This window comes from Sesamum indicum, linkage group LG6, assembly GCF_000512975.1.
Source record: "Sesamum indicum cultivar Zhongzhi No. 13 linkage group LG6, S_indicum_v1.0, whole genome shotgun sequence".
Classification (NCBI taxonomy): Eukaryota; Viridiplantae; Streptophyta; class Magnoliopsida; order Lamiales; family Pedaliaceae; genus Sesamum; species Sesamum indicum.
This window is the reverse complement of record NC_026150.1, coordinates 18880168-18890294: the sequence shown is the minus strand read 5'-3', so window position 1 is coordinate 18890294 and position 10127 is coordinate 18880168. Positions and strand designations below refer to the sequence as shown.

Here is a 10127-nt window from a genome sequence, read left to right as displayed (position 1 = left end):
CATGAGCTTAGTTATCTTGTTAATTTACCTTAAATCTTATTCATCAAAACAAACTACGAGAGAGTTAAGGATCAACTTATGGGGTTAATATATCCCCCGTATCATTGGAATGTATAATTTCTAGATATAATGTTTATCGTGTTGTTCGACGTGTTATTTATTAGATGTGCCAGCAATAAAATATTATCTTACATAATATATATATATATATAGAATTTGGCTTGTATTTTTGTCTAACAAAATACAGTTAGCACGTGCGCCCCTGTTGGCACCCTTTTAGGTTGAGGTGGACTATGATGTGCAGATAAAGCTTGATATCAGCTAAGGTGAATATCGGACATACTGATATTGGGCCTGGACTAAGGGTGATAAATTAACAGAGTGGTAGAAACTGAATAATTATCATTCAATCTATAAAAATATCAACGTTAAATATAATAATATTATCAGATTTATGCATTTACTAATTTTTTAAATTTCAAAAAGCATAAATTTTATATTTATCACTCAAAATGTAAGAACACAATTTTCATGATAATATAAATTAAATTATAAACATGAACAAAGTTGATTTTATGATAGAATTTTGTTACCGAGTCAATTTCTAATTATAAAAATTAAAGTTTAGCCGTTCAGTCCTTAGATGAGAGTTCGGAACCAATTTTGATCATAATTTAAAAGAAAAAAAAAGTCACATATAAAATTTTAGTTGTGTTTATACAATTAAAACGTTATTTAATCACTCACATGATAAAATATCCAAAAAAAAGAAAAAGAGAGTACTTGAACTTATATTTCTTGCATTTAAAGTGCACGAGATCCCATATTTTTACACGTCTAATAAAAATTTAATTGATCAGTAATTATTGAAAAATTTCGCAGATAAATAAGGTGGAGGATTTTAATTCAAAGGATTTGATTCCTTAAATATCCAAATTACTAATAGTTAATTATTATTTCCCATGTTTTATGTGGATTCATATTTATTAAAAAAAGAGTTAATAATGCTTAGAGCCCATCTAAAAATACAAAATTACACATTTTCTTAAAGAAGTTCTAAAATTACATTTATACTCATTTTAAAAAATCACAATTTACCCGCAACTTTCTTTTATTAGGGTTTGAACGAAAAATATTTATATCAATAAAAAACAATTACATAAATTATAATTTTACACATTATTTAATATTTTTACGTAATAATTTTGTAATTATAAGAAAATTTAATGATGTTAATCTCAATTTATATATATATTTTATTTATTCACTTATAAGTAAAAAAAAATAAAAAAATTATGTAAGTTTTCTTGCTGATGTAAGCATTTATGCCCAACTCATAGTGAAAATGGGTCGTGTGTAAATAAAATTTTTTGAAAAGAAATATACGTGTAATTTTAAAATATTTTTTTAAAAAAATATAATTTTGAATTTTTAGAGGGGTCTAAATGTAATTTACAATAAAGAAGAAAAAAGTTATGGAAAATAAAAGAAAACAATAATTAGAAATGTAAAGTGAATAAAAAGAAAGGGGGAACCCTCCAAACTTCCCCCCATAAATTCTGCAACCATCAAAAATATATTCAACCGAAACTCCGATTCCCACTTCCACACAAACGAAAGTGCGCCCTAACAGATTATTGAATCAAACGTTCATCGTCTTCTGTATCTCCAATTTGTTTTCCTCTCTATTATTTTGATCCCGAATTCGACTTCTTTAGCGGTGAATTCATACACATCAATGGCGAAAGAACCTTCTAGTACGAGCAACGATACGGCGTCGCCTTCTTCGTCGCCGTCGGCGGATTCGTACATCGGAAGTTTCATAAGCGTAACGTCAAAGTGCGAGATTCGTTACGAGGGCGTTCTGTATTATCTCAATCCTCAAGACTCCACCCTCGGCCTGAAAGATGGTATTATACCGTGGTTTACCTTTTTGTGCCCCCCCTCCCCCCGCTCTTCTCTTTTCCGTACGGTATATATGTCGGTTGCTCTTTTGTAAAGTCCCGTTGTTTTCAATCAGGAATTTGTGGGATTGCTGTATAAAGTTTCCTATTATTGGGTTATTTGTTTTTCTTTATGCTCGTCCGTGGGAATTTCATTTCCATGCATAAAAACATTCCTGCAGCGAAGTGGGGTGGTTGAAAGAGAAGTTTACTGCATTTTAGTGATATTACATGTTGAAATGCTGTTTCTGTTTGAATTGGAAATTGTTATGTTATATATTTGTTGTTCCCATTTCTCTTGTGATTCCTTTTCTTTGTTTTTTATGCATCTCCCTTCCACGATTGTTGCCAATTCAGGCCCTCCTGCCAATGACTCTACGGAACATTCCAATACTTTCTTCTGTGTAAACCTCATCATGTTCCAGGAGCGTTATTCTAAGATTGTAGCACTGCAAGCTAGATGTTTGGTAAATTATGTTGGATCAAGCATGGACTCGAGCAGTGACTGCTCTAGGATGAAATCGCGAAAGATTGTTAACTTGTATGGTTCATATTATGCACAACAAGCAAGGACATATAACCAAATGGAGCGGACTTTCAATTTTGTGTTATGCGATCCAAAAACTTTACCTAAGTTTACTTGTAATGAATAACTCACAAACTTTCTCTTGAAGTTTTTTGCTGTGTGGTCTTTTGTTGCTTCATTTGGAAGAATGCTGGGCTCATTCTTGTCAACAATGACATTTCTGATTTTAGTTTCTTATTGAATTCAACTGATCATTCTTGCAGTGAGATCATACGGAACAGAGGGGAGAAAGAAAAATGGGCAACAAGTTCCTCCAAGTGACAGAGTTTATGAATACATCCTGTTTCGTGGCAGTGACATTAAAGTAATTTTGCTTGACCCTTATTGAAATAGCTTTTCAAACTCAGCCTGATGCTTATTTAGCATGTGCTATTCTGGTACATTAGTTATTAAGACAATTATCTCTTACTTCTTAGTTCGTGGCTCGATATTGTTACGCTTATAACATTGTGACCTTTTGTTAGGACCAGCATTCAGTCTGTGCTTTTTTGTTATGTGGTGGGTACTGGCTTGGCTATTTCAATTATTTTCAGTTATAGCTCTGTTCATCTGCCTTTCTTTTCTTTTCCCCCCTCATTCTCCACTCTCACACTTTGGTATTCTGCTATTCCAGATAGGGTGAGGTGGTGCTGAATGTCATTGTCATATCACTACAACCTGTAGTCTTATGGGTAATAGCTCTAGGAAGGATTTACTTTGACATGTTAGAAAGTCTAAATTGATATCATGGGAGAACATTATGACTGCTTTTGGAGAACTAGCAACAGATAACCAGAGAGCAGCGAACTAGATATAATAATGCAAACATAACATGTTATATTGTAAGGCCATATGCTGCCTTCCAGCGGACTAAAGAATCTTAGTAAAAAGACTGCTTATTGCCTGTAATCTATTTCTTAAGCGTTCCTCTGTGGTTTGGTGATTAATCTACTACTGGATGACTCTGTCAATGCCCCTGGAATACTGGGAGATTTTCTTTTTTTTCTTCTGCAGCTTTTGTTGCATGGCTGAAGTGACAAGTCTTTGCCAATTCTCTTTATAATTATTTCATTCATCCATGCCTTTAAAGTCAAACAATTGTAAATTTTTTTCTGCTTGTTCTTTACATTATGTGCTTCATTTCAGGATTTACAAGTTAAAACTGCTCCACCTGTTCAAAAAGAGGACCAGATATTCACTGATCCTGCAATTATTCAGGTGGTTATCATTTTCGCTCGACTATTGTCACCTATTTTGTTAAATGAAATGGTTACTTGCACATTATATTTAACTTAATTTTTTGTATTTATAGTCAAACATTTATGAAGGGCCCTCAAGTTCATCAAAATCAATGTCAGCTACTGGTGGATCTTTGACAGAATCCAACTTGCACAGTGAACCCTCTGCAATGAATGCAAGATCCTATTCAAACATATTGCCTTCACATCAATCTGGAACACAGTTGGGGATATGGAATTCTTCTCAGTCGACAAATAGTGCTGCTTCATCTTATGGCATGCTGACACAAATGCAGGGATATGGTGGAGTGCCAGGGAGTAATGCTGCTGCTCAACAGCACTCCTTAACATCAAGTACAACTTTGCATCCCGTGCAGAATCAGGCATCTACAGCCGTCGTATCGACAAATTTATCCAATAATGTTTCTCCAGGGCATTCACATGCAACATCGAGTTCTATATATTTAAATGCTACACCAACTCTTTCTTCTGAGCTGTCCAAGCCCTTTACGGATTCGCTTTCTTCAAAGATATCCCTGCCCTTTCATCATTCCACATTAATAAATTCTAATGGATTGACCATGCCTTTTTCATTAACCTCCCAAAACACAAGCAGCATCGAATCTCATGTTGTTAGTAAAGTAGTTCTTGACCCTGTGTCATCACTTCCTGTTCAGTCCACAACATATTCCACACCATCTGTTTCAGATCCAATATCAGACCCCTTGTTTAAGCAACAACAAACATTGCTAACCCCAAATCGGTCTCAGCCCAAACTATCTGAAAATCCCGCAAAGACATTGTACCCTGATCAGAAGGTTATGGGTGTTATGAGTTCAATGCCTCTGAATTTCTCATCCTCAGCCACTACTCCTGCAGTTCAACCCCCTCTTTTGCCACTGCCACCTCCTTCACAAAAGGTTAACTTACTTACTGCTTTCCCCCCCCCCCCCTCCAAAAAAAAAAAAATCCCTCATTTATATATGGTGTTTGCTTGCAATGGGTAGCAAATTTTGCCTTGGCATTCTTTTTGCATCCATATGTTATGCGCCTTTACACTTCTTTTGGAATCAATCCTACAGGGGATATATATTTAGATTTTTATTTAAAATCCTTAGGTATCCAATCCAAATCCTCTTCTGTCTTGAGTAAAATATAACAATAATTTTGAATTTCTGTCTAGTGTTGAGAATGAAATGTGATTTTGAAATAGAAATAACATTTTTGCTAATACCCTTCTTTTTCTCGATACTTATAAATACCCTTTTCAAAGTTATGTGGTTAAGAGGTCTAGAAAGGAGAAAGTTGATTATAGGATTTTGGAAGTATTTAGTATACCTTATTAATTCCAATTCCCTTCATTATCAATGATTTTTGAAGGAATTCACTGAAATACAAATCCCATTTTCTAATTACTCATTGCAACTCTTAATGGGAGTTAGTTGATGATAGAATTTTGAATTGCATTAAATAATTGGAATAAGTTTTCTTGTCCTATCTTGTTAAGATACTGATGGTTTGATTACGTTTTGTCTTTTAATGATGTTTTCGTTCTTATTTCCAGTTGCAATTTTCTTCTCAGTTCACTGAAGAATTTGATTTCCAAGCAATGAACGAGAAGTTTAAGAAAGATGAGGTTTGGGGGTATCTTGGAAAAGCAAACCAGAGAGATAAAGTAGAGAGGATACAAGAAAATGGAACAAGTGGCCAGGACCCTGGGGAGGATAACCCTGACTTGGTATCTGATACTGAGCCTAAGGTAGGTTTTGAAGATCTTGTGAAACACTGACAACTGTATGTTTGTGTTCAATGTACCGATTAACTGTTGTTAGAACATTCTCTTCTTTATGCAGCCTGCATATAAAAAAGATGATTTCTTCGACACCATATCTTGTAATGTTGTTGGTCGTGGAGCTAGGAGTGGGCAGATTCGATCATCTGAGCGAGTGAAGTTGGATTCTGAGGTTTGTTGCTGCTAAACCTTTTTCTTATATTTCTTTTTTTTTTTTTATCTTTTTTCCGGCCATTGAACAGTATTTTTTGTCAGTACTGACAATTTCTCACCTTTCTCCACATATCTCAGACATTTGGCACTTTCCAGAGGAGAACTCAAATAGGTTATGGTGCATATAGAGCAGGTTATGGTGGACATAGAGGTGGACGTGGTGATCACCGTGGTCCATACAATTGGGGTAGAGGGTATAACTACGGTAACAGAGGCCGTGGGGGCTATAATACGAGGAGATGACATTGGAGACCTTACTATTCAAAACCAAGCAGTATCATCTTTATTCTCCAATAAACTAATTCTGCAAACTGAACTCCAGTTAATGACAATGGACCGACAATAAATGGGATTTAGCCAGGAGGAGTCATTACTAGATCTTTTTGGCACATTTTGAAGGCTTAGTTATGGCAAGGCCATGTATTTTTTTTGCTCTGACCCTGCCTCTACTTGTTATGCTCCAGTTTCTAAGTACTATAGTACATGGCCTAAAATATGGCTGGATAGCCAATAATCTTATTTTTATCAATGTTTACTTGAAACTAAGCCTTTAGGCATTTTTGTGATTATAGAAATAAAATAAGAAAAACTAAAATAAGAAATTATGTGATTACTCTTAATATCATTGCTTTTGTTTGTCTTTTCATTTTGTTAAAAAGATTTAAGTAGCTCCGATTTTGAACACTATTAGAGTATGTTATTGAATTGTAGTTTGTTTACAGAAGTATATGTACATATTACTTATCAACATAGCTCTCATATTAGCAGAAAATTTTCAACAATTAAATTTTTGATACAAAGTGATGGTTATAATCTACATTGTAATTATTTAATTCCGAGGAGAACAAAGAAATGCTATTTCCTTATAACGATGCATATAATAGCAAAATTATATACATTTCCATCTGTTACAACACCACAAAAATATCCCAATCTTGCATTATACTATATCTGTCAGTTCTCAACCTGCGCATGTACCCTCCTGTTTTCCTCAGCTTTCCTGGGCATCATGGTTATGGCGGCCGAGCCGAGGTTCGAGCCCAGAGCCAGCAAGCCCAGTACGGCCGAACCCACGTAGATCCCATCTTTAACCAAGTAGCATTCGCCATCTAACCACCCCTCCCCAAAGGGTTGACCTCGGCTCATGCTGGTGGCTCCACTCATTAAAATAACTGCAATCCCAAAGCTGATCCTGTCACATCAATATAGTACTTGCATTAAAACTGTAATCTCATTGTGCTCTTTGTTGTTTTATGTGCACATTAATTGGTATCTAGCTGTCCATGTTACAAGGTTCCCTTTTTACCTAGGATTTTGGTATAAATTAGTATTACATTCAGTCCCACATGCCATTAATGAGAAGCTACTAGGAAATAACGAACCACGTTATTTTGAGTTCTTGATTTTTTTGGATTGGATTTCATGATTTTTTTTTTTCAAATGGCTGTCGATGAATTCATATTTTTGTTATGAATTGTGCTGTATTTTGCATAATTTTTTAACGTATATACATTGTATGTATGACGTACGTTTTACACATATAGTATGTATGACGAGTGTGAATGAAGCTGTAGGCTTTCTGAGATTTTTCTGGGAGAGTGTTTTCTAAATTTGAAGAGTTTTTTTCAAAAAAATTTGATCATTGTGAGAAATAATCCGGAAAACAAGAGATACTGACCAAGAGAAAATGAGCAAACTGTATGAAGCTGTAGGCTTTCTGAGTTTACAACCGCTGTCCTGCTCAGCTGACCCGAGTTTTCTGCAAATGAAAAAAATCCCGATGACTTGGGAGATGCAGAGAGAGATTACGGCCGCGATTCCTAATTCGAAGGCTGCGCTTTCTGGCAAATAACATAGCTTTCCATCCAATCTCAGATCATCTTTCTAGGAAAAACATTCAAGCATGCATCAAGATTGGGATTGGAAGAGGCATGAGACGGAGGAAATAAGAGATAGAGGGCAACGAGAAGCGTCGAACTACCTTGGATTTCTTGAATTCAGCGGCAAGGCACAAGGCGAAGGAGACGAGGGCGGAGGTAATTATGATTGATGAAAAAAATGCAAAACTGTATCGGTGTAGTCTTTCCATGTGCAGCGAGGCTGGTGTAATCGTCTGAAGAGAGGAAGAGTTGGAGGTTGCGAATGAGGGAAGGAGGACTCTTGGAGTTTACTCAAAGGCAGCAAGAATTTGATTGAAAGTGTTGCTTTTTTGGTGATTCTGTTAATTTCTTGGATTGTTGGTGGATACTTTTTGGTTGGGAAGAGCTCTCATTTTTTTGGGAGGAGAAAGAATCATTCTTTGATTGAATACAGAAACTTGGTCAACTCTTGTGCTCTTTTGAGGGGTGGGGTGGTAAAAGGTTGTAAGAAGTAGGAAGAACTACAATAATTTAAGCCCATGAAAATCTAATTTACAATTGTTCAAAAATCATATATTCTTTCCTCTATAACACATATTGTGCTTGTCAAGGGAAAGAACGTGTGGGACCGACACACCTAAGCTTTATTTATGGGGTGTGGTTGGGATCAGGACAATGATTCTTAGTTCCATACTCCATTGCGTCAGATGCAAACTTGTCTTCACTAAAGACAAGTGGTTCCAAAGCGACAACATCAACCGATCCAATGTTTATACCTTCAATTTTCCAGTCTTTGTACCTAACTGGGATTCAATGTTTCCATGTTTGGTCTTATCAAGATCTGCTATATCAGAACTTTACTGCCAAGAGCTTCAAGAACTGACTGTGCTGTGCAATAAGCAATTGCCTGAATAGTGACCATAGGATTCACACCTAATGCAGTTGGGAAAACACTTGAATCAGCAACATATAGCCCTTCCACCTCCCAAGTCTCCCCCGTCGGCCTCACTGCTGACCATGTCGGGTCGACCCCCATCCTGCAACTCCCCATCTGATGTGCTGAGGATATCGGGCTTGACAGGTTTTCCAACGGCCTTAAACTCTCCTCTTTCACAAACCTCTCAAACTCCTCTTTCTCGGCTAGTTTCACTTTCAGAACCCTCCCGTTCTTGTGATGAGTACCGATCTCCTCAGCCCCTGCCGCTGCCAATATCCTCAGCACTTTCTCTATTCCATTGCTTAAGTTTGCTTGATCGGCGTTGTCCAATTTGTAACTTATATCAGTTGGTGAAGTTATCACTCCTGACCCTTTATCTCTTGCCAATGCAAATATATGGGCTGTTCTTGAAAACCTGCACATCCGGTTTTTTATGTCTCTGCCTGAAAGCCAAGGCATTAGGGCAGAGAACATTCCAGGATGCAGAGCTGGTGTCTGAATTATTGCCCCGTAGCCTGAGGCTTCAGGATTTGCCACAACTGTTGACATAGCTGTCATTATGGCTCCTTCGTAGCTTTTCTTCTCTGCCTCAGGCCATGCATCAGATGATGGTGCATCGGGAAAATAGCCCCAGGCCATCACCACCGGATGGAGATGTAAATTCTTGCCGATGTTTGGGTTCTTCAGGCCACTACGTTTTAGTAACGGTGGAGTGCAAATTGCACCACATGCTACAACAGTCACTTCTGATTCCACAATTGCTGTTTCCTTCACACCCCGATTCAGGAACTCAAAGGCTATCCCAACCGCCCTCTTTCTGCCATTTACCTTGCGTGATATAACTTTTATGGCTTCAGATTGAGGCAAAACCGCCCCATTCCCCGATTCAACCAAATCCACCAGCCATGTCTCTGAGACACCTTTTTTTCCTCCGTCTTTACAACCAAGGCAGCACCAACCACAGTAATGATCAGAAGGCGCGTTCCTTGGGATGGTCTGCACAGGGTACCCCAAATTTTCACACCCTTTCCTCAAAACCATGTTGTTGAACCCTTCATGCTCAAATTCCATTTGAACTCCCATTTTCTGACAGACAACATCCAAAGCCTCATCATAAGCTTTACTCCCAAACAATCCTAGCTTGTACTTCCCACCCCACTCTTCTATAACATGTGGTGGAGTGCGGATCGACGCAGACCAGTTTATCGTCGATCCTCCACCTACAGTTGATCCTGCAACCACCAGAACATTCATATTTTCAGTCCCTAATATCCCGTGCCCGAGGTACATCTGATCCATGGCTTGCCCTTCAAGAAGGGACAGACGGCTCCTTGCCAAATAGCTTCCCTTCTCAATTACAAGCACTTTGTAGCCAGCCTTTGCAAGAACTCCAGCCACGACCCCGCCACCTGAGCCGGAACCGACTACTACTGCATCACATTTGATGGTGAATGATGGACTCAAAGACTCGACCCTTGTGTCCTTTATATCCGGTAGGGTAACGGTAAAGCCTAAGTTTTGTAGTTTGTCAAGTACTGTTTCCCTAGATTGGTCGAAATCGATGATGCCTTTGTGTAGGG

General features: G+C 37.5%; 2 protein-coding genes and 1 non-coding gene across 4 annotated transcripts in view; 1 reads left to right on the top strand and 2 right to left on the bottom strand.

The window, feature by feature from the left end:
• LOC105165003 (protein decapping 5) lies at window positions 1539-6371 on the top strand. Of its 2 annotated transcripts, none has more exons than XM_011083876.2 (7): window positions 1539-1910; window positions 2733-2833; window positions 3655-3726; window positions 3821-4666; window positions 5329-5505; window positions 5600-5710; window positions 5830-6371. In XM_011083876.2, exons 1-7 carry the CDS (start codon window positions 1739-1741, stop codon window positions 5992-5994), a joined length of 1644 nt encoding a protein of 547 aa, XP_011082178.1. In that variant the 5' UTR covers window positions 1539-1738; the 3' UTR covers window positions 5995-6371. The 2 variants fall into 2 exon arrangements, with proteins under 2 accessions (XP_011082178.1, XP_011082177.1); XM_011083875.2 differs by having other exon boundaries at window positions 5311-5505.
• Window positions 6511-7867, bottom strand: LOC110011232. The gene is made up of 3 exons (XM_011083874.2): window positions 7733-7867; window positions 7430-7635; window positions 6511-6943 (listed from the first exon to the last, which is right to left on the bottom strand). The coding sequence occupies exons 1-3, from the start codon at window positions 7838-7840 to the stop codon at window positions 6706-6708; spliced, it is 552 nt and encodes a 183-aa protein (XP_011082176.1). The 5' UTR covers window positions 7841-7867; the 3' UTR covers window positions 6511-6705.
• The window catches only part of LOC105165002, a 2906-nt gene continuing 1210 nt past the window's right edge, over window positions 8432-10127 (bottom strand). The window contains exon 3 of the transcript XR_002287173.1: window positions 8432-10127. This exon is cut by the window's right edge and continues 140 nt beyond it. This is a non-coding gene — a transcript (long-chain-alcohol oxidase FAO4A).